At 43.3% G+C, this 27,346-nt stretch overlaps 1 protein-coding gene across 1 annotated transcript; it reads right to left on the reverse strand.

Moving 5' to 3' along the window:
- Positions 1 to 530: 530 nt before the first annotated feature.
- On the reverse strand, positions 531 to 12,880 carry LOC140374664 (perilipin-2-like). The gene is made up of 7 exons (XM_072461629.1): positions 12,836 to 12,880; positions 10,547 to 10,624; positions 10,359 to 10,479; positions 3,012 to 3,094; positions 1,699 to 1,948; positions 1,427 to 1,605; positions 531 to 845 (listed from the first exon to the last, which is right to left on the reverse strand). Exons 1-7 carry the CDS (start codon positions 12,842 to 12,844, stop codon positions 546 to 548), a joined length of 1,020 nt encoding a protein of 339 aa, XP_072317730.1. The 5' UTR covers positions 12,845 to 12,880; the 3' UTR covers positions 531 to 545.
- Positions 12,881 to 27,346: the final 14,466 nt, after the last annotated feature.

Here is a 27,346-nt window from a genome sequence, read left to right on the forward strand (position 1 = left end):
TCTCTCTCTCTGGTCTCTCTCTCTGGTGTCTCTGGTCTCTCTGGTCTCTCTCTAGTCTCTCTCTGGTCTCTCTCTGGTCTCTCTCTCTGGTCTCTCTCTCTTGTCTCTCCCTGGTCTCTCTCTGGTCTCTCTCTAGTCTCTCTCTGGTCTCTCTCTGGTCTCTCTCTCTGGTCTCTCTCTCTTGTCTCTCTCTTGTCTCTCTCTGGTCTCTCTCTGGTCTCTCTCTTGTCTCTCTCTGGTCTCTCTCTGGTCTCTCTCTTGTCTCTCCCTGGTCTCTCTCTGGTCTCATGTCTCTCTGGTCTCATGTCTCTCAGGTCTCTCTCTGGTCTCTCTCTTGTCTCTCTCTGGTCTCTCTCTCTTGTCTCTCCCTGGTCTCTCTCTGGTCTCTCTCTAGTCTCTCTCTGGTCTCTCTCTGGTCTCTCTCTCTGGTCTCTCTCTCTTGTCTCTCTCTTGTCTCTCTCTGGTCTCTCTCTCTTGTCTCTCTCTTGTCTCTCTCTGGTCTCTCTCTGGTCTCTCTCTTGTCTCTCCCTGGTCTCTCTCTGGTCTCATGTCTCTCTGGTCTCATGTCTCTCAGGTCTCTCTCTGGTCTCTCTCTTGTCTCTCTCTGGTCTCTCTCTGGTCTCTCTCTCTCTGGTCTCTAACTCTGGTCTCTCTCTTGTCTCTCTCTGGTCTCTCTCTGGTCTCTCTCTCTGGTCTCTCACTCTGGTCTCTCTCTGGTCTCTCTCTGGTCTCTCTCTGGTCTCTCTCTCTGGTCTCTCTCTGGTCTCTCTCTCTGGTCTCTCTCTTGTCTCTCTCTGGTCTCTCTCTCTGGTCTCTCTCTGGTCTCTCTCTGGTCCCTCTCTTGTCTCTCTCTGGTCTCTCTCTCTGGTCTCTCTCTTGTCTCTATCTGGTCTCTCTCTGGTCTCTCTCTCTTGTCTCTCTCTGGTCTCTCTCTGGTCTCTCTCTGGTCTCTCTCTGGTCTCTCTCTGGTCTCTCTCTGGTCTCTCTCTTGTCTCTCTCTGGTCTCTCTCTTGTCTCTCTCTGGTCCCTCTCTTGTCTCTCTCTGGTCTCTCTCTTGTCTCTCTCTGGTCTCTCTCTGGTCTCTCTCTTGTCTCTCTCTGGTCTCTCTCTTGTCTCTCTCTGGTCCCTCTCTTGTCTCTCTCTGGTCTCTATCTTGTCTCTCTCTGGTCTCTCTCTAGTCTCTCTCTTGTCTCTCTCTGGTCTCTCTCTGGTCTCTCTCTGGTCTCTCTCTGGTCTCTCTCTTGTCTCTCTCTGGTCTCTCTCTTGTCTCTCTCTGGTCTCTCTCTGGTCTCTCTCTGGTCTCTCTCTGGTCTCTCTCTGGTCTCTCTCTGGTCTCTCTCTTGTCTCTCTCTTGTCTCTCTCTGGTCTCTCTCTGGTCTCTCTCTGGTCTCTCTCTTGTCTCTCTCTGGTCTCTCTCAGGACTCACGGCGTGGGCGATGGTCTTGACTCCGCCCACACTTCTCTGCAGCTGGTCCCTGGTCTTCATGAGTCTGTGGTAGATCTGCAGGACCAGGATCAGAACCAGACTTCGGACTCGAGTCCAAACGCTCGGCTCATCCTCGTCCTCGTCCTCGAACTGCTGCATCCTCTGCTCCCACTGCAGGCCTGAGGTCAAGAGGTCAAGTGGTCAAGAGGTCAATGGTTCAAAAGGTCAAGAGGTCAAGAGTAGGAATCTGACACACAGGGCATCTGGCTTACGCAGCGTGGGCGGCAGGGGCAGGTAAAAGGCCGTGACCTCTTCCAGTCGGGTCAGGAGGTCGTCGAGTCCCGAGAAGGCGACTTGTCCGACCTTTGACCCCTGAAACGACCTCAGCAGCGTGCGACTTCTTTCCGTCACAAGCTCCGCCCCTCTCTCCACGCCCTCCAGCGCAAGGTCCACGCCCTCCACCAACCACAGCTGCAGGTCATCCAGGGTCACTGCCAGAGCATCACGCAGGTGAGACGCCACCTACAGGAAACACAGAGAACTGCAGGTGAGAGGAGGAGGAGCTACAGGTGAGAGGAGGAGCTGCAGGTGAGAGGAGGAGGAGCTACAGGTGAGAGAAGGAGATGCAGGTGAGAGGAGGAGGAGCTACAGGTGAGAGGAGGAGGAGCTACAGGTGAGGAGCTACAGGTGAGAGGAGGAGGAGCTACAGGTGAGAGGAGGAGGAGCTACAGGTGAGAGGAGGAGCTGCAGGTGAGAGGAGGAGGAGCTACAGGTGAGAGGAGGAGCTGCAGGTGAGAGGAGGAGCTACAGGTGAGAGGAGGAGATGCAGGTGAGAGGAGGAGGAGCTACAGGTGAGAGGAGGAGGAGCTACAGGTGAGAGGAGGAGGAGCTACAGGTGAGAGGAGGAGGAGCTACAGGTGAGAGGAGGAGCTGCAGGTGAGAGGAGGAGGAGCTACAGGTGAGAGGAGGAGCTGCAGGTGAGAGGAGGAGGAGCTACAGGTGAGAGAAGGAGCTGCAGGTGAGAGGAGGAGATGCAGGTGAGAGGAGGAGGAGCTACAGGTGAGAGGAGGAGGAGCTACAGGTGAGAGGAGGAGCTGCAGGTGAGAGGAGGAGGAGCTACAGGTGAGAGGAGGAGCTGCAGGTGAGAGGAGGAGCTACAGGTGAGAGAAGGAGCTGCAGGTGAGAGGAGGAGATGCAGGTGAGAGGAGGAGGAGCTACAGGTGAGAGGAGGAGGAGCTACAGGTGAGAGGAGGAGCTGCAGGTGAGAGGAGGAGGAGCTACAGGTGAGAGGAGGAGCTGCAGGTGAGAGGAGGAGCTACAGGTGAGAGAAGGAGCTGCAGGTGAGAGGAGGAGATGCAGGTGAGAGGAGGAGGAGCTACAGGTGAGAGGAGGAGGAGCTACAGGTGAGAGGAGGAGCTGCAGGTGAGAGGAGGAGGAGCTACAGGTGAGAGGAGGAGCTGCAGGTGAGAGGAGGAGCTACAGGTGAGAGGAGGTTTATTCTCATTGACGATGAGAATAAACCAGGACCAGGACCAGGACCAAGACCAGGACCAGGACCAGGACCTGGACCAGGACCAGGAATCACCTCGTCTGTGGACTGCTGGAGGATGGGGAAGTTCTGCTCCAGTTGGTCCAAACCCTGAAGAGCCAGAGAGTTTGCTTTTCCGACTGAAACACAGAGAACATGAAGCTTCAGCTCAGATTTTAGCCTGTAGCTCAGATGTTAGCCTGTAGCTCAGATGTTAGCCTGTAGCTCAGATGTTAGCCTGTAGCTCAGATGATAGCCTTTAGCTCAGATGTTAGCCTGTAGCTCAGATGTTAGCCTGTAGCTCAGATGATAGCCTTTAGCTCAGATATTAGCCTTTAGCTCAGATGTTAGGCTTTAGCTCAAATGTTAGCATTTAGCTCAGATATTAGCCGTTAGCTCGGATGTTAGCCTTTAGCTCAGATGTTAGCCTTTAGCTCAGATGTTAGCCTTTAGCTCAGATATTAGCCTTTAGCTCAGATGTTAGCTTTTAGCTCAGATGTTAGCCTTTAGCTCAGATATTAGCCTTTAGCTCAGATGCTAGCCTTTAGCTCAGATGTTAGCCTTTAGCTCAAATGTTAGCCTTTAGCTCAGATGTTAGCTTTTAGCTCAGATAGTAGCCTTTAGCTCAGATATTAGCCTTTAGCTCAGATGCTAGCCTTTAGCTCAGATGTTAGCCTTTAGCTCAGATGTTAGCCTTTAGCTCAAATGTTAGCTTTTAGCTCAGATGTTAGCCTTTAGCTCAGATGTTAGCCTTTGGCTCACATGTTAGCCTTTAGCTCAAATGTTAGCCTTTAGCTCAGATGTTAGCCTGTAGCTCACATGTTAGCCTTTGGCTCACATGTTAGCCTTTAGCTCAGATGTTAGCCTTTAGCTCAGATGTTAGCCTGTAGCTCAGATGTTAGCCTGTAGCTCAGATGTTAGCCTTTAGCTCAGATGTTAGCCTTTAGCTCACATGTTAGCCTGTAGCTCAGATGTTAGCCTGTAGCTCAGATGTTAGCCTTTAGCTCAGATGTTAGCCTTTAGCTCACATGTTAGCCTTTGGCTCACATGTTAGCCTTTAGCTCAGATGTTAGCCTTTAGCTCAGATGTTAGCCTGTAGCTCACATGTTAGCCTTTGGCTCACATGTTAGCCTTTAGCTCAGATGTTAGCCTGTAGCTCACATGTTAGCCTTTGGCTCACATGTTAGCCTTTAGCTCAGATGTTAGCCTTTAGCTCAGATGTTAGCCTGTAGCTCAGATGTTAGCCTGTAGCTCAGATGTTAGCCTTTAGCTCACATGTTAGCCTGTAGCTCAGATGTTAGCCTGTAGCTCAGATGTTAGCCTTTAGCTCAGATGTTAGCCTTTAGCTCACATGTTAGCCTTTGGCTCACATGTTAGCCTTTAGCTCAGATGTTAGCCTTTAGCTCAGATGTTAGCCTGTAGCTCACATGTTAGCCTTTGGCTCACATGTTAGCCTTTAGCTCAGATGTTAGCCTGTAGCTCACATGTTAGCCTTTGGCTCACATGTTAGCCTTTAGCTCAGATGTTAGCCTTTAGCTCAGATGTTAGCCTGTAGCTCAGATGTTAGCCTGTAGCTCAGATGTTAGCCTTTAGCTCACATGTTAGCCTTTAGCTCAGATGTTAGCCTTTAGCTCAGATGTTAGCCTGTAGCTCAGATGTTAGCCTGTAGCTCAGATGTTAGCCTTTAGCTCACATGTTAGCCTTTAGCTCAGATGTCACTTAAACGCTAATAATCATCTGAAATAAAAGACCGACATTTTACAAACTCAACAATGACGATTCACATGTTTTTCAGACGGAAAATGCCAAATGTGTTACAGCCCACACCCTCTAGAATATTCAAGCTAACAGCTAACGCTAATGCTAACAGCTAAAGCTAAGAGCTAATGCTAACAGCTAATGCTAACGACAATAGTAAATACAGAGCACTCTTCATCTGCCTGAGGAACGCTCTCTGCTCTAGATGAACTCTCTCTTCTCTAGATGAACTCTCTCTGCTCTAGATGAACTCTCTCTGCTCTAGATGAATTATCTCTGCTCTAGATGAATTATCTCTGCTCTAGATGAACACTCTCTGCTCTAGAGGAACACTCTCTGCTCTAGATGAACTCTCTCTGCTCTAGATGAATTATCTCTGCTCTAGATGAATTATCTCTGCTCTAGATTAACTCTCTCTGCTCTAGATGAATTATCTCTGCTCTAGATGAATTATCTCTGCTCTAGATGAACACTCTCTGCTCTAGAGGAACACTCTCTGCTCTAGATGAACTCTCTCTGCTCTAGATGAATTATCTCTGCTCTAGATGAATTATCTCTGCTCTAGATTAACTCTCTCTGCTCTAGATGAATTATCTCTGCTCTAGATGAATTATCTCTGCTCTAGAGGAACACTCTCTGCTCTAGATGAACTCTCTCTGCTCTAGATGAATTATCTCTGCTCTAGATGAATTATCTCTGCTCTAGATTAACTCTCTCTGCTCTAGATGAATTATCTCTGCTCTAGATGAATTATCTCTGCTCTAGATGAACTCTCTCTGCTCTAGATGAACACTCTCAGCTCTAGATGAACGCTCTCTGCTCTAGATGAATTATCTCTGCTCTAGATGAACTCTCTCTGCTCTAGATGAATTATCTCTGCTCTAGATGAACTCTCTCTGCTCTAGATGAACACTCTCTGCTCTAGATGAACACTCTCTGCTCTAGATGAACTCTCTCTGCTCTAGATGAACACTCTCTGCTCTAGATGAACACTCTCTGCTCTAGATGAACTCTCTCTGCTCTAGATGAACTCTCTCTGCTCTAGATGAACTCTCTCTGCTCTAGATGAACTCTCTCTGCTCTAGATGAACACTCTCTGCTCTAGATGAACTCTCTCTGCTCTAGATGAACACTCTCTGCTCTAGATGAACTCTCTCTGCTCTAGATGAACACTCTCTGCTCTAGATGAACACTCTGCTCTAGATGAACTCTCTCTGCTCTAGATGAACACTCTCAGCTCTAGATGAACACTCTCTGCTCTAGATGAACTCTCTCTGCTCTAGATGAACACTCTCTGCTCTAGATGAACTCTCTCCGCTCTAGATGAACTCTCTCTGCTCTAGATGAACACTCTCTGCTCTAGATGAACTCTCTCTGCTCTAGATGAACACTCTCCGCTCTAGATGAAAACTCTCTGCTCTAGATGAACTCTCTCTGCTCTAGATGAACTCTCTCTGCTCTAGATGAACACTCTCTGCTCTAGATGAACACTCTCTGCTCTAGATGAACTCTCTCTGCTCTAGATGAACACTCTGCGCTCTAGATGAACACTCTCTGCTCTAGATGAACACTCTCTGCTCTAGATGAACTCTCTCTGCTCTAGATGAACTCTCTCTGCTCTAGATGAACACTCTCTGCTCTAGATGAACTCTCTCCGCTCTAGATGAACTCTCTCTGCTCTAGATGAACTCTCTCTGCTCTAGATGAACTCTCTCTGCTCTAGATGAACACTCTCTGCTCTAGATGAACACTCTCTGCTCTAGATGAACTCTCTCTGCTCTAGATGAACTCTCTCTGTCTAGATGAATTATCTCTGCTCTAGATGAACTCTCTCTGCTCTAGATGAACTCTCTCTGCTCTAGATGAACACTCTCTGCTCTAGATGAATTATCTCTGCTCTAGATGAACTCTCTCTGCTCTAGATGAACTCTCTCTGCTCTAGATCAACACTCTCTGCTCTAGATGAATTATCTCTGCTCTAGATGAACTCTCTCTGCTCTAGATGAACTCTCTCTGCTCTAGATGAACTCTCTCTGCTCTAGATCAACACTCTCTGCTCTAGATGAACTCTCTCTGCTCTAGATGAACTCTCTCTGCTCTAGATGAACTCTCTCTGCTCTAGATCAACACTCTCTGCTCTAGATGAATTATCTCTGCTCTAGATTAACTCTCTCTGCTCTAGATGAACTCTCTCTGCTCTAGATCAACACTCTCTGCTCTAGCCACATCTATCGCCCAGCCACAAGGTGGAGGAAACTCATTTTGACCGCTTGTATCCGCGATCTTGTTCTTTCGGTCACTATACTTCTTCATAATACTTCATATTACTTTATAGTACTACATCATACTTCTTTACAATACTTCATTTTACCTCATGATACTACAGATTACTACATAATACTTTTTCATTATACTTCATATTACTTCATAATACTACGACATAATACTACATAATACTTCTTCATAATACTTCTTCATAATACGTCATAGTACTTCATAATACTTCATATTACTACATCATACTTCTTCACAATACTTCATATTACTTCATAATACTTCAGATTACTACATAATACTTCTTCATAATACTTCATAATACTTCCTAATACTACATAATACTTCTTCATATTACTTCATAATACTACATAATACTTCTTCATAATACTTCATAATACTTCATATTACTTCGTAATACTTCATAATACTTCTTCATATAACTTCATAATTCTACGTAATACTTCTTCATAATACTTCATAATACTACGTAATACTACATAATACTTCTTCATAATACAACGTAATACTATGTAAAACTACTTCATAATACTTCATAATACTACGTAATACTTCATAACACTTGATAATAATATATAATACGTCTTCATAATACTGCATAATATTTCTTCATATTACTTCATAATACTTCATAATACTTCATATTACTTCATAATATTACCCAATACTTCTTCATAATACTTCATATTTCTTCATAATACTTCTTCATAATACTTCATAATACTACATAATACTTCTTCATAATACTTCATAATACTACATAATACTTCTTCATATTACTTCATAATACTCCATAATACGTCTTTATTATACTTCATAATACTTCATAATACTACATAATACTTCTTTAATATACTTCATAATACTTCATAATACTACATAATACTTCTTCTTAATACAACATAATACTTCATATTACTTCATATTACTTCATAATACTTCATAATACTTCTTCATAATACTTCATAGTACTTCATAATACTTCATAATACTTCATATTACTTCATAATACTTCAGATTACCAAATCCTTCTTCTTCATAATACTTCATAATACTACATATTACTACTTCATAATACTTCATATTACTTTATATTACTTCTTAATACTTTATAATACTTCATAATGCTTCTTCATATTACTTCATAATACTACATAATACTTCTTCATATTACTTCATAATACTACATAATACCTCATTATTATACTTCATAATACTTCATAATACTACATAATACTTCTTTATTATACTTCATAATACTTCATAATACTACATAATACTTCTTCATAATACAACATAATACTTCATAATACAACATAATACTTCTTCATTATACTTCATAGTACTTCATAATACTTCATAATACTTCATATTACTTCATAATACTTCAGATTACTTCATAACACTTCATTTACTTCATTTACTTCATTTACTTCATTTACTTCATTTTCTTCATAATACTTCATAAAACTTGATATCACTTCATAATACTTCATATTACTTTATATTACTTCATAATACTTCATAATACTACATAATCCTTCTTCATATTACTTCATAATACTACATAATACTTCTTCATATTACTTCATAATACTACATAATACTTCTTTATTATACTTCATAATACTACATAATACTTCTTCATAATACTACATAATACTTCTTCATATTACTTCATAATACTTCATAATGCTACATAATACTTCTTAATAATACTTCATATTCATTATACTACATAATACTTCCTCATATTACTTCATAATACCACATAATACTTCTTTATAATACTTCATAATACTACATAATACTTCTTCATAATACTACATAATCCTTCTTCATATTACTTCATAATACTACATAATACTTCTTCATATTACTTCATAATACTACATAATACTTCTTTATTATACTTCATAATACTACATAATACTTCTTCATAATACTACATAATACTTCTTCATATTACTTCATAATACTACATAATACTTCTTCATATTACTTCATAATACTACATAATACCTCATTATTATACTTCATAATACTTCATAATACTACATAATACCTCATTATTATACTTCATAATACTTCATAATACTACATAATACTTCTTCATAATACTACATAATACTTCTTCATATTACTTCATAATACTACATAATACTTCTTCATATTACTTCATAATACTACATAATACTTCTTCATATTACTTCATAATACTTCATAATGCTACATAATACTTCTTAATAATACTTCATATTCATTATACTACATAATACTTCCTCATATTACTTCATAATACTTCTTTATAATACTTCATAATACTACATAATACTTCTTCATACTACTTCTTAATACTACATAATACTTCTTCATATTACTTCTTAATACTACATAATACTTCTTCATAAAACTACTTCATACTTCATAATACTATGTAATGCTTCATAATACTTCATAATACTACGTAATACTTCTTCATAATACTTCATAATACTATGTAATGCTTCATAATACTTCATATTACTTCAAAATACTTCTTCATAATACTTCATATTATTTCATAATATTTCAGATTACTACATAATACTTCTTCATAATACTTCATAATACTATGTAATGCTTCATAATACTTCATATTACTTCAAAATACTTCTTCATAATACTTCATATTACCACGTAATTCTTCTTCATAATACTACATATTACTACTTTATAATACTTCTTTTACTTTATATTACTTCATAATACTTCAGATTACTACATAATACTTTATATTACTACATCATACTTTTTCACAATACTTCATAATACTTCATAATACCTCATAATACTTCATAATACTTCAGATTACTACATAATTCTACATATTACTACTTCATACTACTTAATTTTACTTCATAATACTTATTATTACTTCAGAATACTTCATAATACTTCATATTACTACATCATACTTCGTCACAATGCTTTATAATACTTCATATTACTTCATAATACTTCATATTACTACATAATACTACTTCATAATACTTCTTATTACTTCATAATACTTCATAGTACTTCATAATACTTCTTCATAATACTACATCATACTTCTTCACAATACTTCATAATACTTCATAATACCTCATAATTCTTCGTAATACTTCATACTACTTCATACTACTTCATAATACTTAATAATACTTGATATTACTAAATAATACTTCTTTTAATACTTCATATTACTTCATAATACCTCATATTACTACGTAATACTTTTTCATAATACTACATAATACTTCTTCACATTACTTCATATTACTTCATAAAACTTCATAATACTTCATAATACTTCATAATACTCACTCTGAGGCTCGAAGCTGGTGAAGAGGGGCGTGGCCTGTTTCATCGCGGCCTGTGACACGCTGACCACGCCCAGCTCAGCCACGCCCCCCACAATCTGCAGCAACGGGTGACGCCCCTTCACCTGAGGGCGACCGGTTCAGAGTCAGTCACAGCGTTACCACAGCAACAGGAGAAAGGGCGGACCTTACCTGAGAGTAGGCGGAGCTCAGGGACTGTAGCACCGATTGGACGAGAGGCATCTGGACCACACGCAGGACCACACTGGACTAGAGAACCAGGACAGGTCTTAAACTGGACTTAACCAGGTCTTAAACTGGGTCTAAACCAGGTCTAAATCAGGACTAAACCAGGTCTAAACCAGGTCTAAACCAGGTCTAAACCAGGTCTAAACCATGTCTAAACCAGGTCTAAACCAGGACAAAACCAGGACTAAACCAGGACTAAACCAGGAATAAACCAGGACTAAACCAGGTCTAAACCAGGTCTAAACCAGATCTAAACCAGGACTAAACCAGGACTAAACCAGGTCTAAACCAGGACAAAACCAGGACTAAACCAGGACTAAACCAGGAATAAACCAGGTCTAAACCAGGTCTAAACCAGGACTAAACCAGGACTAAACCAGGTCTAAACCAGGTCTAAACCAGGACTAAACCAGGACTAAACCAGGACTAAACCAGGACTAAACCAGGTCTAGACCAGGTCTAAACCAGGTCTAAACCAGGACTAAACCAGGTCTAAACCAGGTCTAAACCAGGTCTAAACCAGGTCCAAACCAGGACTAAACCAGGTCTAAACCAGGTCTAAACCAGGTCTAAACCAGGAATAAACCAGGACTAAACCAGGTCTAAACCAGGACTAAACCAGGACTAAACCAGGACTAAACCAGGTCTAAACCAGGTCTAAACCAGGACTAAATCAGGACTAAACCAGGACTAAATCAGGACTAAACCAGGTCTAAACCAGGACTAAATCAGGACTAAACCAGGACTAAACCAGGAATAAACCAGGACTAAACCAGGTCTAAACCAGGTCTAAATCAGGACTAAACCAGGACTAAACCAGGACTAAACCAGGACTTAACCTGGGTCTTAAACTGGGTCTAAACCAGGTCTAAACCAGGTCTAAACCAGGACTAAACCAGGACTAAACCAGGTCTAAACCAGGACTAAACCAGGACTAAACCAGGTCTAAAACAGGTCTAAACCAGGACTAAACCAGGTCTAAACCAGGACTAAACCAGGTCTAAACCAGGTCTAAACCAGGTCTAAACCAGGACTAAACCAGGTCTAAACCAGGACTAAACCTGGTCTAAACCAGGTCTAAACCAGGACTAAACCAGGACTAAACCAGGTCTAAACCAGGACTAAACCTGGACTAAACCAGGTCTAAACCAGGTCTAAACCAGGACTAAACCAGGTCTAAACCAGGACTAAACCAGGTCTAAACCAGGTCTAAACCAGGTCTAAACCAGGACTTAACCAGGTCTAAACCAGGTCTAAACCAGGTCTAAACCAGGTCTAAACCAGGACTAAACCAGGACTAAACCAGGACTAAACCAGGTCTAAACCAGGACTAAACCAGGTCTAAACCAGGTCTAAACCAGGTCTAAACCAGGACTAAACCAGGACTAAACCAGGTCTAAACCAGGTCTAAACCAGGTCTAAACCAGGACTAAACCAGGACTAAACCAGGTCTAAACCAGGACTAAACCAGGACTAAACCAGGTCTAAACCAGGACTAAACCAGGTCTAAACCAGGTCTAAACCAGGTCTAAACCAGGTCTAAACCAGGTCTAAACCAGGACTAAACCAGGTCTAAACCAGGTCTAAACCAGGTCTAAACCAGGTCTAAACCAGGTCTAAACCAGGTCTAAACCAGGACTAAACCAGGTCTAAACCAGGTCTAAACCAGGACTAAACCAGGTCTAAACCAGGTCTAAACCAGGACTAAACCAGGACTAAACCAGGTCTAAACCAGGACTAAACCAGGTCTAAACCAGGTCTAAACCAGGTCTAAACCAGGTCTAAACCAGGTCTAAACCAGGTCTAAACCAGGACTAAACCAGGTCTAAACCAGGTCTAAACCAGGTCTAAACCAGGTCTAAACCAGGTCTACTGTTCATAGGACTAATAACTAAAACTTCACTTTTGTCCTGTTCGAACTGGAGAAGTTAAAAAGCTTTAAAACAGTTTGTCTTCAGCAGAATGTGGACATGGACGTGTCCTGATGTCTCCACCAGAGGGAGCAGGGACATGTTCAAAAACACAGGACCTAAAATCCACCCCTGGGGAACCCCACATGGAGGAGCGTCTAAACTACCATCAAAGTCCTGAGAGGTAAGACCATCAGGGTGCGGTACCAGAGACGCCCACCAGGTGATTCAGTTCACAACCAATCACAATCAAGCTCATCATTTAGTCTAAAATATTTGTTTTTGAACCGGATTTAGTTTAAAGCAAAAAGATCAAACTCACCTCAAGCATCTTCTGCTCCACTTCAGATCCACTGAACCTGCAGCAGAGAAAGCAGGACTAAACCAGGACTAAACCAGGTCTAAACCAGGACTAAACCAGGTCTAAACCAGGACTAAACCAGGTCTAAACCAGGTCTAAACCAGGACTAAACCAGGTCTAAACCAGGACTAAACCAGGTCTAAACCAGGTCTAAACCAGGACTAAACCAGGTCTAAACCAGGACTAAACCAGGTCTAAACCAGGACTAAACCAGGTCTAAACCAGGACTAAACCAGGTCTAAACCAGGTCTAAACCAGGACTAAACCAGGACTAAACCAGGACTAAACCAGGTCTAAACCAGGTCTAAACCAGGACTAAACCAGGACTAAACCAGGTCTAAACCAGGACTAAACCAGGTCTAAACCAGGACTAAACCAGGTCTAAACCAGGTCTAAACCAGGACTAAACCAGGACTAAACCAGGACTAAACCAGGTCTAAACCAGGTCTAAACCAGGACTAAACCAGGACTAAACCAGGTCTAAACCAGGTCTAAACCAGGACTAAACCAGGACTAAACCAGGTCTAAACCAGGTCTAAACCAGGACTAAACCAGGTCTAAACCAGGTCTAAACCAGGACTAAACCAGGACTAAACCAGGACTAAACCAGGTCTAAACCAGGTCTAAACCAGGACTAAACCAGGACTAAACCAGGTCTAAACCAGGTCTAAACCAGGACTAAACCAGGTCTAAACCAGGACTAAACCAGGTCTAAACCAGGTCTAAACCAGGACTAAACCAGGTCTAAACCAGGACTAAACCAGGTCTAAACCAGGACTAAACCAGGTCTAAACCAGGTCTAAACCAGGACTAAACCAGGACTAAACCAGGACTAAACCAGGTCTAAACCAGGTCTAAACCAGGACTAAACCAGGACTAAACCAGGTCTAAACCAGGACTAAACCAGGTCTAAACCAGGACTAAACCAGGTCTAAACCAGGTCTAAACCAGGACTAAACCAGGACTAAACCAGGACTAAACCAGGTCTAAACCAGGTCTAAACCAGGACTAAACCAGGACTAAACCAGGTCTAAACCAGGTCTAAACCAGGACTAAACCAGGTCTAAACCAGGTCTAAACCAGGACTAAACCAGGACTAAACCAGGACTAAACCAGGTCTAAACCAGGTCTAAACCAGGACTAAACCAGGACTAAACCAGGTCTAAACCAGGTCTAAACCAGGACTAAACCAGGTCTAAACCAGTACTAAACCAGGTCTAAACCAGGTCTAAACCAGGACTAAACCAGGTCTAAACCAGGACTAAACCAGGTCTAAACCAGGTCTAAACCAGACTAAACCAGGACTAAACCAGGACTAAACCAGGACTAAACCAGGACTAAAGCAGGACTAAACCAGGTCTAAACCAGGTCTAAACCAGGTCTAAACCAGGACTAAACCAGGTCTAAACCAGGTCTAAACCAGGACTAAACCAGGACTAAACCAGGACTAAACCAGGTCTAAACCAGGTCTAAACCAGGACTAAACCAGGACTAAACCAGGTCTAAACCAGGTCTAAACCAGGACTAAACCAGGTCTAAACCAGGACTAAACCAGGTCTAAACCAGGTCTAAACCAGGACTAAACCATGACTAAACCAGGACTAAACCAGGTCTAAACCAGGTCTAAACCAGGACTAAACCAGGACTAAACCAGGTCTAAACCAGGTCTAAACCAGGACTAAACCAGGTCTAAACCAGTACTAAACCAGGTCTAAACCAGGTCTAAACCAGGACTAAACCAGGACTAAACCAGACTAAACCAGGACTAAACCAGGTCTAAACCAGGTCTAAACCAGGACTAAACCAGGACTAAACCAGACTAAACCAGGTCTAAACCAGGTCTAAACCAGACTAAACCAGGACTAAACCAGGACTAAACCAGGTCTAAACCAGACTAAACCAGGACTAAACCAGGTCTAAACCAGGTCTAAACCAGGACTAAACCAGGACTAAACCAGGACTAAACCAGGTCTAAACCAGGTCTAAACCAGGACTAAACCAGGACTAAACCAGGTCTAAACCAGGTCTAAACCAGGACTAAACTAGGTCTAAACCAGTACTAAACCAGGTCTAAACCAGGTCTAAACCAGGACTAAACCAGGTCTAAACCAGGACTAAACCAGGACTAAACCAGGTCTAAACCAGGACTAAACCAGGACTAAACCAGGTCTAAACCAGGACTAAACCAGGACTAAACCAGGTCTAAACCAGGACTAAACCAGGTCCAAACCAGGACTAAACCAGGACTAAACCAGGTCTAAACCAGGACTAAACCAGGACTAAACCAGGACTAAACCAGGACTAAACCAGGTCTAAACCAGGACTAAACCAGGTCCAAACCAGGACTAAACCAGGACTAAACCAGGTCTAAACCAGGACTAAACCAGGTCTAAACCAGGTCTAAACCAGGACTAAACCAGGACTAAACCAGGTCTAAACCAGGTCCAAACCAGGACTAAACCAGGACTAAACCAGGACTAAACCAGGTCTAAACCAGGTCTAAACCAGGTCTAAACCAGGTCTAAACCAGGACTAAACCAGGTCCAAACCAGGACTAAACCAGGACTAAACCAGGACTAAACCAGGTCTAAACCAGGTCTAAACCAGGTCTAAACCAGGTCTAAACCAGGTCTAAACCAGGACTAAACCAGGTCTAAACCAGGTCTAAACCAGGTCTAAACCAGGACTAAACCAGGTCCAAACCAGGACTAAACCAGGTCTAAACCAGGACTAAACCAGGTCTAAACCAGGACTAAACCAGGTCCAAACCAGGACTAAACCAGGTCTAAACCAGGACTAAACCAGGACTAAACCAGGTCTAAACCAGGTCTAAACCAGGACTAAACCAGGACTAAACCAGGACTAAACCAGGTCTAAACCAGGTCTAAACCAGGACTAAACCAGGTCCAAACCAGGACTAAACCAGACTAAACCAGGTCTAAACCAGGTCTAAACCAGGACTAAACCAGGACTAAACCAGGTCTAAACCAGGTCTAAACCAGGTCTAAACCAGGTCTAAACCATTTCTAAACCAGGACTAAACCAGGTCTAAACCAGGACTAAACCAGGTCTAAACCAGGACTAAACCAGGTCTAAACCAGGTCTAAACCAGGTCTAAACCAGGTCTAAACCAGGACTAAACCAGGTCTAAACCAGGACTAAACCAGGACTAAACCAGGTCTAAACCAGGTCTAAACCAGGACTAAACCAGGTCTAAACCAGGTCTAAACCAGGTCTAAACCAGGTATAAACCAGGACTAAACCAGGACTAAACCAGGACTAAACTAAACCTGGTCTAAACCAGGACTAAACCTGGTCTAAACCAGGACTAAACCAGGTCTAAACCAGGACTAAACCAGGACTAAACCAGGACTAAACTAAACCTGGTCTAAACCAGGACTAAACCAGGACTAAACCAGGTCTAAACCAGGTCTAAACCAGGTCCAAACCAGGTCTAAACCAGGACTAAACCAGGACTAAACCAGGTCTAAACCAGGACTAAACCAGGTCTAAACCAGGTCTAAACCAGTTCTAAACCAGGTCTAAACCAGGACTAAACCAGGACTAAACCAGGTCTAAACCAGGACTAAACCAGGTCTAAACCAGGTCTAAACCAGGACTAAACCAGGACTAAACCAGGTCTAAACCAGGACTAAACCAGGTCTAAACCAGGTCTAAACCAGGACTAAACCAGGTCTAAACCAGGACTAAACCAGGTCTAAACCAGGTCCAAACCAGGACTAAACCAGGTCTAAACCAGGTCTAAACCAGGTCTAAACCAGGACTAAACCAGGACTAAACCAGGTCTAAACCAGGTCTAAACCAGGACTAAACCAGGTCTAAACCAGGTCTAAACCAGGACTAAACCAGGTCTAAACCAGGACTAAACCAGGTCTAAACCAGGTCCAAACCAGGACTAAACCAGGTCTAAACCAGGTCTAAACCAGGTCTAAACCAGGACTAAACCAGGACTAAACCAGGACTAAACCAGGTCTAAACCAGGTCTAAACCAGGTCTAAACCAGGACTAAACCAGGTCTAAACCAGGTCTAAACCAGGACTAAACCAGGACTAAACCAGGTCTAAACCAGGACTAAACCAGGTCTAAACCAGGACTAAACCAGGTCTAAACCAGGACTAAACCAGGACTAAACCAGGTCTAAACCAGGTCTAAACCAGGACTAAACCAGGTCTAAACCAGGTCTAAACCAGGACTAAACCAGGACTAAACCAGGTCTAAACCAGGACTAAACCAGGTCTAAACCAGGTCTAAACCAGGACTAAACCAGGTCTAAACCAGGACTAAACCAGGTCTAAACCAGGTCCAAACCAGGACTAAACCAGGTCTAAACCAGGACTAAACCAGGACTAAACCAGGACTAAACCAGGTCTAAACCAGGTCTAAACCAGGACTAAACCAGGACTAAACCAGGTCTAAACCAGGTCTAAACCAGGACTAAACCAGGTCTAAACCAGGACTAAACCAGGACTAAACCAGGAATAAACCAGGACTAAACCAGGTCTAAACCAGGTCTAAACCAGGTCTAAACCAGGACTAAACCTGGTCTAAACCAGGACTAAACCAGGACTAAACCAGGTCTAAACCAGGTCTAAACCAGGACTAAACCAGGACTAAACCAGGTCTAAACCAGGTCTAAACCAGGACTAAACCAGGTCTAAACCAGGACTAAACCAGGACTAAACCAGGAATAAACCAGGACTAAACCAGGTCTAAACCAGGTCTAAACCAGGTCTAAACCAGGTCTAAACCAGGACTAAACCAGGACTAAACCAGGTCTAAACCAGGTCTAAACCAGGACTAAACCAGGACTAAACCAGGTCTAAACCAGGTCTAAACCAGGACTAAACCAGGTCTAAACCAGGTCTAAACCAGGTCTAAACCAGGTCTAAACCAGGACTAAACCTGGTCTAAACCAGGACTAAACCAGGTCTAAACCAGGTCTAAACCAGGACTAAACCAGGACTAAACCAGGTCTAAACCAGGACTAAACCAGGTCTAAACCAGGTCCAAACCTGGTCTAAACCAGGACTAAACCTGGTCTAAACCAGGACTAAACCAGGTCTAAACCAGGTCTAAACCAGGACTAAACCAGGACTAAACCAGGTCTAAACCAGGTCTAAACCAGGACTAAACCAGGTCTAAACCAGGTCTAAACCAGGTCTAAACCAGGTCTAAACCAGGTCTAAACCAGGTACAAACCAGGTCTAAACCAGGTCTAAACCAGGTCTAAACCAGTACTAAACCAGGACTAAACCAGGTCTAAACCAGGTCTAAACCAGGTCTAAACCAGGTCTAAACCAGGTCTAAACCAGGTCTAAACCTGGACTAAACCAGGTCTAAACCAGGTCTAAACCAGGACTAAACCAGGTCTAAACCAGGTCCAAACCAGGTCTAAACCTGGACTAAACCAGAACTAAACCAGGACTAAACCAGGTCTAAACCAGGTCTAAACCAGGACTAAACCAGGTCTAAACCAGGTCTAAACCAGGTCCAAACCAGGTCTAAACCAGGACTAAACCAGGTCTAAACCAGGTCTAAACCAGGTCTAAACCAGGTACAAACCAGGTCTAAACCAGGACTAAACCAGGACTAAACCAGGTCTAAACCAGGTCTAAACCAGGTCTAAACCAGGTCTAAACCAGGTCTAAACCTGGACTAAACCAGGTCTAAACCAGGTCTAAACCAGGACTAAACCAGGTCTAAACCAGGTCCAAACCAGGTCTAAACCTGGACTAAACCAAAACTAAACCAGGACTAAACCAGGTCTAAACCAGGTCTAAACCAGGTCTAAACCAGGTCTAAACCAGGTCTAAACCAGGAATAAACCAGGTCTAAACCAGGTCTAAACCAGGACTAAACCAGGACTAAACCAGGTCTAAACCAGGTCTAAACCTGGACTAAACCAGGTCTAAACCAGGACTAAACCAGGACTAAACCAGGTCTAAACCAGGTCTAAACCAGGACTAAACCAGGACTAAACCAGGTCTAAACCAGGACTAAACCAGGTCTAAACCAGGACTAAACCAGGACTAAACCAGGTCTAAACCAGGTCTAAACCAGGACTAAACCAGGTCTAAACCAGGTCTAAACCAGGACTAAACCAGGACTAAACCAGGTCTAAACCAGGACTAAACCAGGACTAAACCAGGTCTAAACCAGGTCCAAACCAGGACTAAACCAGGTCTAAACCAGGTCTAAACCAGGTCTAAACCAGGACTAAACCAGGACTAAACCAGGACTAAACCAGGTCTAAACCAGGACTAAACCAGGACTAAACCAGGAATAAACCAGGTCTAAACCAGGTCTAAACCAGGACTAAACCTGGTCTAAACCAGGACTAAACCAGGTCTAAACCAGGTCTAAACCAGGACTAAACCAGGACTAAACCAGGTCTAAACCAGGTCTAAACCAGGACTAAACCAGGTCTAAACCAGGTCCAAACCTGGTCTAAACCAGGACTAAACCAGGACTAAACCAGGTCTAAACCAGGTCTAAACCAGGACTAAACCAGGTCTAAACCAGGTCTAAACCAGGTCTAAACCAGGTCTAAACCAGGTCTAAACCAGGTACAAACCAGGTCTAAACCAGGTCTAAACCAGGTCTAAACCAGTACTAAACCAGGACTAAACCAGGTCTAAACCAGGTCTAAACCAGGTCTAAACCAGGTCTAAACCAGGTCTAAACCTGGACTAAACCAGGTCTAAACCAGGTCTAAACCAGGACTAAACCAGGTCTAAACCAGGTCCAAACCAGGTCTAAACCTGGACTAAACCAGAACTAAACCAGGACTAAACCAGGTCTAAACCAGGTCTACACCAGGACTAAACCAGGTCCAAACCAGGTCTAAACCAGGTCCAAACCAGGTCTAAACCAGGACTAAACCAGGACTAAACCAGGACTAAACCAGGTCTAAACCAGGTCTAAACCAGGTCTAAACCAGGTCTAAACCAGGTCTAAACCAGGTCTAAACCAGGTCCAAACCAGGTCTAAACCTGGACTAAACAAGAACTAAACCAGGACTAAACCAGGTCTAAACCAGGAATAAACCAGGTCTAAACCAGGTCTAAACCAGGACTAAACCAGGACTAAACCAGGTCTAAACCAGGTCTAAACCTGGACTAAACCAGAACTAAACCAGGACTAAACCAGGACTAAACCAGGTCTAAACCAGGTCTAAACCAGGTAGAAACCAGGTAGAAACCAGGTCTAAACCAGGTCTAAACCAGGTCTAAACCAGGACTAAACCAGGTCTAAACCAGGAATAAACCAGGTCTAAACCAGGTCTAAACCAGGTCTAAACCAGGTCTAAACCAGGACTAAACCAGGTCTAAACCAGGTCTAAACCAGGACTTAACCAGGACTTAACCAGGTCTAAACCAGGTCTAAACCTGGTCTAAACCAGGACTAAACCAGGACTAAACCAGGTCTAAACCAGGTCTAAACCAGGACTAAACCAGGTCTAAACCAGGACTAAACCAGGTCTAAACCAGGTCTAAACCAGGTCTAAACCAGGTCTAAACCAGGACTAAACCAGGTCTAAACCAGGTCTAAACCAGGACTAAACCAGGTCTAAACCAGGTCTAAACCAGGTCTAAACCAGGTCTAAACCAGGACTAAACCAGGTCTAAACCAGGTCTAAACCAGGTCTAAACCAGGACTAAACCAGGTCTAAACCAGGACTAAACCTGGTCTAAACCAGGACTAAACCAGGTCTAAACCAGGACTAAACCAGGTCTAAACCAGGACTAAACCAGGTCTAAACCAGGACTAAACCAGGACTAAACCAGGTCTAAACCAGGTCTAAACCAGGACTAAACCAGGTCTAAACCAGGACTAAACCAGGTCTAAACCAGGTCTAAACCAGGACTAAACCAGGTCTAAACCAGGACTTAACCAGGTCTAAACCAGGACTAAACCAGAACTAAACCAGGTCTAAACCAGGTCTAAACCAGGACTTAACCAGGACTAAACCAAGACTAAACCAGGTCTAAACCAGGTCTAAACCAGGTCTAAACCAGGACTAAACCAGTTCTAAACCAGGTCTAAACCAGGACTAAACCAGGACTAAACCAGGTCTAAACCAGGACTAAACCAAGTCTAAACCAGGTCTAAACCAGGTCTAAACCAGGTCTAAACCAGGTCCAAACCAGGTCCAAACCAGGTCTAAACCAGTTCTAAACCAGGTCTAAACCAGGTCCAAACCAGGACTAAACCAGGTCTAAACAAGGTCTAAACCAGGTCAAAACCAGGTCTAAACCAGGACTAAACCAGGTCTAAACCAGGTCTAAACCAGGTCTAAACCAGGTCTAAACCAGGACTAAACCAGAACTAAACCAGGTCTAAACCAGGACTTAACCAGGACTAAACCAAGACTAAACCAGGTCCAAACCAGGTCCAAACCAGGTCTAAACCAGGACTAAACCAGGTCTAAACCAGGACTAAACCAGGACTAAACCAGGTCTAAACCAGGTCTAAACCAGGACTAAACCAGGTCTAAACCAGGTCTAAACCAGGACTAAACCAGGTCTAAACCAGGTCTAAACCAGGTTTGAACCAGGTCTAAACCAGGTCTAAACCAGGACTAAACCAGGACTAAACCAGGTCTAAACCAGGTCTAAACCAGGTCTAAACCAGGACTAAACCAGGTCTAAACCAGGACTAAACCAGGTCTAAACCAGGTCCAAACCAGGTACAAACCAGGTCTAAACCAGGTCTAAACCAAGACTAAACCAGGTCTAAACCAGGTCTAAACCAGGTCTAAACCAGGACTAAACCAGGACTAAACCTGGTCTAAACCAGGACTAAACCAGTTCTAAACCAGGTCTAAACCAGGACTAAACCAGGACTAAACCAGGTCTAAACCAGGTCTAAACCAGGTCCAAACCAGGTCCAAACCAGGTCTAAACCAGGACTAAACCAGGTCTAAACCAGGACTAAACCAGGACTAAACCAGGTCTAAACCAGGTCTAAACCAGGACTAAACCAGGTCTAAACCAGGACTAAACCAGGTCTAAACCAGGACTAAACCTGGTCTAAACCAGGACTAAACCAGGTCTAAACCAGGACTAAACCAGGACTAAACCAGGACGAAACCAGGACTAAACCAGGACTAAACCAGGTCTAAACCAGGACTAAACCAGGTCTAAACCAGGTCTAAACCAGGACTAAACCAGGAATAAACCAGGACTAAACCAGGTCTAAACCAGGACTAAACCAGGACTAAACCAGGTCTAAACCAGGACTAAACCAGATCCAAACCAGGTCTAAACCAGGTCTAAACCAGGACTAAACCAGGACTAAACCAGGAATAAACCAGGTCTAAACCAGGTCTAAACCAGTTCTAAATCAGGTCTAAACCAGGACTAAACCAGGTCTAAACCAGGACTAAACCAGGACTAAAGCAGGTCCAAACCAGGACTAAACCAGGTCTAAACCAGGACTAAACCAGGACTAAAGCAGGTCCAAACCAGGCCTAAACCAGGTCTAAACCAGGACTAAACCAGGACTTAACCAGGTCTAAACCAGGTCTAAACCAGGACTAAACCAGGACTAAACCAGGACTAAACCAGGTCTAAACCAGGTCTAAACCAGGACTAAACCAGGACTAAACCAGGACTAAACCAGGTCTAAACCAGGTCCAAACCAGGTCTAAACCAGGTCTAAACCAGGTCTAAACCAGGTCCAAACCAGGACTAAACCAGGACTAAACCAGGACTAAACCAGGACTAAACCAGGTCTAAACCAGGTCCAAACCAGGTCTAAACCAGGTCTAAACCAGGTCTAAACCAGGTCCAAACCAGGACTAAACCAGGTCTAAACCAGGTCTAAACCAGGTCCAAACCAGGACTAAACCAGGACTAAACCAGGACTAAACAAGGACTAAACCAGGACTAAACCAGGACTAAACCAGGTCTAAACCAGGTCCAAACCAGGTCTAAACCAGGACTAAACCAGGACTAAACCAGGACTAAACCAGGACTAAACCAGGAATAAACCAGGAATAAACCAGGACTAAACCAGGACTAAACCAGGACTAAACCAGGTCCAAACCAGGTCTAAACCAGGTCTAAACCAGGTCTAAACCAAGACTAAACCAGGACTAAACCAGGACTAAACCAGGACTAAACCAGGACTAAACCAGGACTAAACCAGTTCTAAACCAGGTGTAAACCAGGACTAAACCAGGTCTAAACCAGGACTAAACCAGGACTAAACCAGTTCTAAACCAGGTCTAAACCAGGACTAAACCAGGACTAAACCAGGACTAAACCAGATCCAAACCAGGTCTAAACCAGGACTAAACCAGGAATAAACCAGATCTAAACCAGGTCTAAACCAGGACTAAACCAGTTCTAAACCAGGTCAAAACCAGTTCAAAATCAGGTCTAAACCAGGTCTAAACCAGGTCTAAACCAGGTCTAAACCAGGACTAAACCAGGACTAAACCAGGTCTAAACCAGGACTAAACCAGGACTAAAGCAGGTCCAAACCAGGACTAAACCAGGTCTAAACCAGGACTAAACCAGGACTAAACCAGGTCTAAACCAGGACTAAACCAGGTCCAAACCAGGTCTAAACCAGGTCTAAACCAGGAATAAACAATGACTAAACCAGGTCCAAACCAGGTCTAAACCAGGTCTAAACCAGGACAAAACCATGTCTAAACCAGGACTAAACCAGGTCTAAACCAGGACTAAACCAGGACTAAACCAGGTCTAAACCAGGTCTAAATCAGGTCTAAACCAGGACTAAACCATGTCTAAACCAGGACTAAACCAGGTCTAAATCAGGTCTAAACCAGGTCTAAACCAGGTCTAAACCAGGACTAAACCAGGTCTAAACCAGGTCTAAACCAGGTCTAAATCAGGTCTAAACCAGGTCTAAACCAGGTCTAAATCAGGTCTAAACCAGGACTAAACCAGGCCTAAATCAGGTCTAAACCAGGTCTAAATCAGGTCTAAACCAGGTCTTAACCAGGACTAAACCAGGTCTAAACCAGGACTAAACCAGGACTAAACCAGGACTAAACCAGGAATAAACCAGGTCTAAACCAGGTCTAAACCAGGACTAAACCAGTTCTAAACCAGGTCTAAACCAGGACTAAACCAGGTCTAAACCAGGTCTAAACCAGGTCTAAACCAGGAATAAACCAGGTCTAAACCAGGACTAAACCAGGTCTAAACCAGGACTAAACCAGGTCTAAACCAGGTCTAAACCAGGTCTAAACAAGGACTAAACCAGGAATAAACCAGGACTAAACCAGGACTAAACCAGGACTAAACCAGGTCTAAACCAGGTCTAAACCAGGTCTAAACCAGGTCTAAACCAGGACTAAACCAGGACTAAACCAGGTCTAAACCAGGTCTAAACCAGGTCTAAACAAGGACTAAACCAGGAATAAACCAGGACTAAACCAGGTCTAAACAAGGACTAAACCAGGAATAAACCAGGACTAAACCAGGTTCAAACCAGGTCTAAACCAGGTCTAAACCAGGTCTAAACCAGGTCTAAATCAGGTCTAAACCAGGACTAAACCAGGACTAAACCAGGTCTAAACCAGGTCTAAACAAGGACTAAACCAGGACTAAACCAGGAATAAACCAGGACTAAACCAGGTCCAAACCAGGACTAAATCAGGTCTAAACCAGGACTAAACCAGGACTAAACCAGGAATAAACCAGGTCTAAACCAGGTCTAAACCAGGACTAAACCAGTTCTAAACCAGGTCTAAACCAGGACTAAACCAGGTCTAAACCAGGTCTAAACCAGGTCTAAACCAGGAATAAACCAGGTCTAAACCAGGACTAAACCAGGTCTAAACCAGGACTAAACCAGGTCTAAACCAGGTCTAAACCAGGTCTAAACAAGGACTAAACCAGGAATAAACCAGGACTAAACCAGGACTAAACCAGGACTAAACCAGGTCTAAACCAGGTCTAAACCAGGTCTAAACCAGGTCTAAACCAGGACTAAACCAGGACTAAACCAGGTCTAAACCAGGTCTAAACCAGGTCTAAACAAGGACTAAACCAGGAATAAACCAGGACTAAACCAGGTCTAAACAAGGACTAAACCAGGAATAAACCAGGACTAAACCAGGTTCAAACCAGGTCTAAACCAGGTCTAAACCAGGTCTAAACCAGGTCTAAATCAGGTCTAAACCAGGACTAAACCAGGACTAAACCAGGTCTAAACCAGGTCTAAACAAGGACTAAACCAGGACTAAACCAGGAATAAACCAGGACTAAACCAGGTCCAAACCAGGACTAAACCAGGACTAAACCAGGTCTAAACCAGGTCTAAACCAGGTCTAAACCAGGTCTAAACCAGGTCTAAATCAGGTCTAAACCAGGACTAAACCAGGCCTAAATCAGGTCTAAACCAGGTCTAAATCAGGTCTAAACCAGGTCTTAACCAGGACTAAACCAGGTCTAAACCAGGACTAAACCAGGACTAAACCAGGACTAAACCAGGACTAAACCAGGTCTAAACCAGGTCTAAACCAGGAATAAACCAGGTCTAAACCAGGTCTAAACCAGGACTAAACCAGGAATAAACCAGGTCTAAACCAGGACTAAACCAGGTCTAAACCAGGTCTAAACCAGGTCTAAACCAGGAATAAACCAGGACTAAACCAGGTCTAAACCAGGTCTAAACCAGGTCTAAACCAGGAATAAACCAGGTCTAAACCAGGACTAAACCAGGAATAAACCAGGTCTAAACCAGGTCTAAACCAGGTCTAAACCAGGTCTAAACCAGGACTAAACCAGGACTAAACCAGTTCTAAACCAGGTCTAAACCAGGACTAAACCAGGTCTAAACCAGGTCTAAACCAGGTCTAAACCAGGAATAAACCAGGTCTAAACCAGGACTAAACCAGGTCTAAACCAGGACTAAACCAGGTCTAAACCAGGTCTAAACCAGGTCTAAACAAGGACTAAACCAGGAATAAACCAGGACTAAACCAGGACTAAACCAGGACTAAACCAGGTCTAAACCAGGTCTAAACCAGGTCTAAACCAGGTCTAAACCAGGACTAAACCAGGACTAAACCAGGTCTAAACCAGGTCTAAACCAGGTCTAAACAAGGACTAAACCAGGAATAAACCAGGACTAAACCAGGTCTAAACAAGGACTAAACCAGGAATAAACCAGGACTAAACCAGGTTCAAACCAGGTCTAAACCAGGTCTAAACCAGGTCTAAACCAGGTCTAAACAAGGACTAAACCAGGAATAAACCAGGTCTAAACCAGGTCTAAACCAGGAATAAACCAGGTCTAAACCAGGACTAAACCAGGTCTCTGGTTTAGTCCTGGTTTTGGACATGAGCATCAGCTGCTCATGAGTCACAGTCTGAGTTTTGTTCACTCAAACCACAGTGAAATCATGAGGAGCAGGAGGAGGTCAGACTTACCCCATGATCAATGTGAGAAAAGTCCAGTCTCAGACTCAAACCCGACTTTTAAAGCTCAGAGAAGAGCAGCTGCTGCTGGCTCCTGATTGGTCGAGCTGTGTGACAGATGGATTTCATGCTGTTTTCTCTGAAAGTCTCAAATGAAACAGTAAAATAATCATAATTATAGTTTATTTCATTTATTGAATATGTTTTTCCTCTGAACGAGAAGCACCAGCAGGAGGCCCTCTGGCACCAGCAGGAGGCCCTCTGGCACCAGCGGGAGGCCCTGGCACCAGCAGGAGGCCCTCTGGCAGCGGGAGGCCCTCTGGCACCAGCGGGAGGCCCTCTGGCACCAGCGGGAGGCCCTCTGGGTCCAGATTTACCTGCGACGGTGAAACATAGATCTGACTCGTCTGCATCATTGTGATTGGTCACATGTTCACTGCGTGTCATGTGACCGAACGGTAGAACAGGAACAATAAATCAATAAATCCCCAGAAGCGATGGGTTCACCTCAGAGTGTATAAAGCTCTAAAGACACACCTCAGAGTGTATAAAGCTCTAAAGACACACCTCAGAGTGTATAAAGCTCTAAAGACACACCTCAGAGTGTATAAAGCTCTAAAGACACACCTCAGAGTGTATAAAGCTCTAAAGACACACCTCAGAGTGTTTAAAGCTCTAAAGACACACCTCAGAGTGTATAAAGCTCTAAACGCAAACACCTAAGAGTGTTATAAAGCTCTAAAGAGACACCTCAGAGTGTTATAAAGCTCTAAAGACACACCTCAGAGTGTAAAAAGCTCTAAAGACACACCTCAGAGTGTATAAAGCTCTAAAGACACACCTCAGAGTGTATAAAGCTCTAAAGACACACCTCACAGTGTATAAAGCTCTAAAGACACACCTCAGAGTGTATAAAGCTCTAAAGACACACCTCAGAGTGTATAAAGCTCTAAAGACACACCTCAGAGTGTATAAAGCTCTAAAGACACACCTCAGAGTGTATAAAGCTCTAAAGACACCTCAGAGTGTTTAAAGCTCTAAAGACACA

The sequence above is a fragment of the Eucyclogobius newberryi genome, unplaced genomic scaffold (assembly GCF_026437365.1).
Source record: "Eucyclogobius newberryi isolate DKJ021-1_F unplaced genomic scaffold, fEucNew1.0.hap1 SCAF_3, whole genome shotgun sequence".
In the NCBI taxonomy this organism is placed as follows: domain Eukaryota; kingdom Metazoa; phylum Chordata; class Actinopteri; order Gobiiformes; family Gobiidae; genus Eucyclogobius; species Eucyclogobius newberryi.

Excerpts from the sequence above, each read along its gene's own strand:
- LOC140374664 (XM_072461629.1), bottom strand. Across the intron at positions 1,606-1,698 it reads GCCCCTGCCGCCCACGCTGC|GCCTGCAGTGGGAGCAGAGG; the intron begins GTAAGCCAGATG and ends TCTTGACCTCAG. Across the intron at positions 846-1,426 it reads TCAAGACCATCGCCCACGCC|ACAAGAGAGGGACCAGAGAG; the intron begins GTGAGTCCTGAG and ends GACCAGAGAGAG.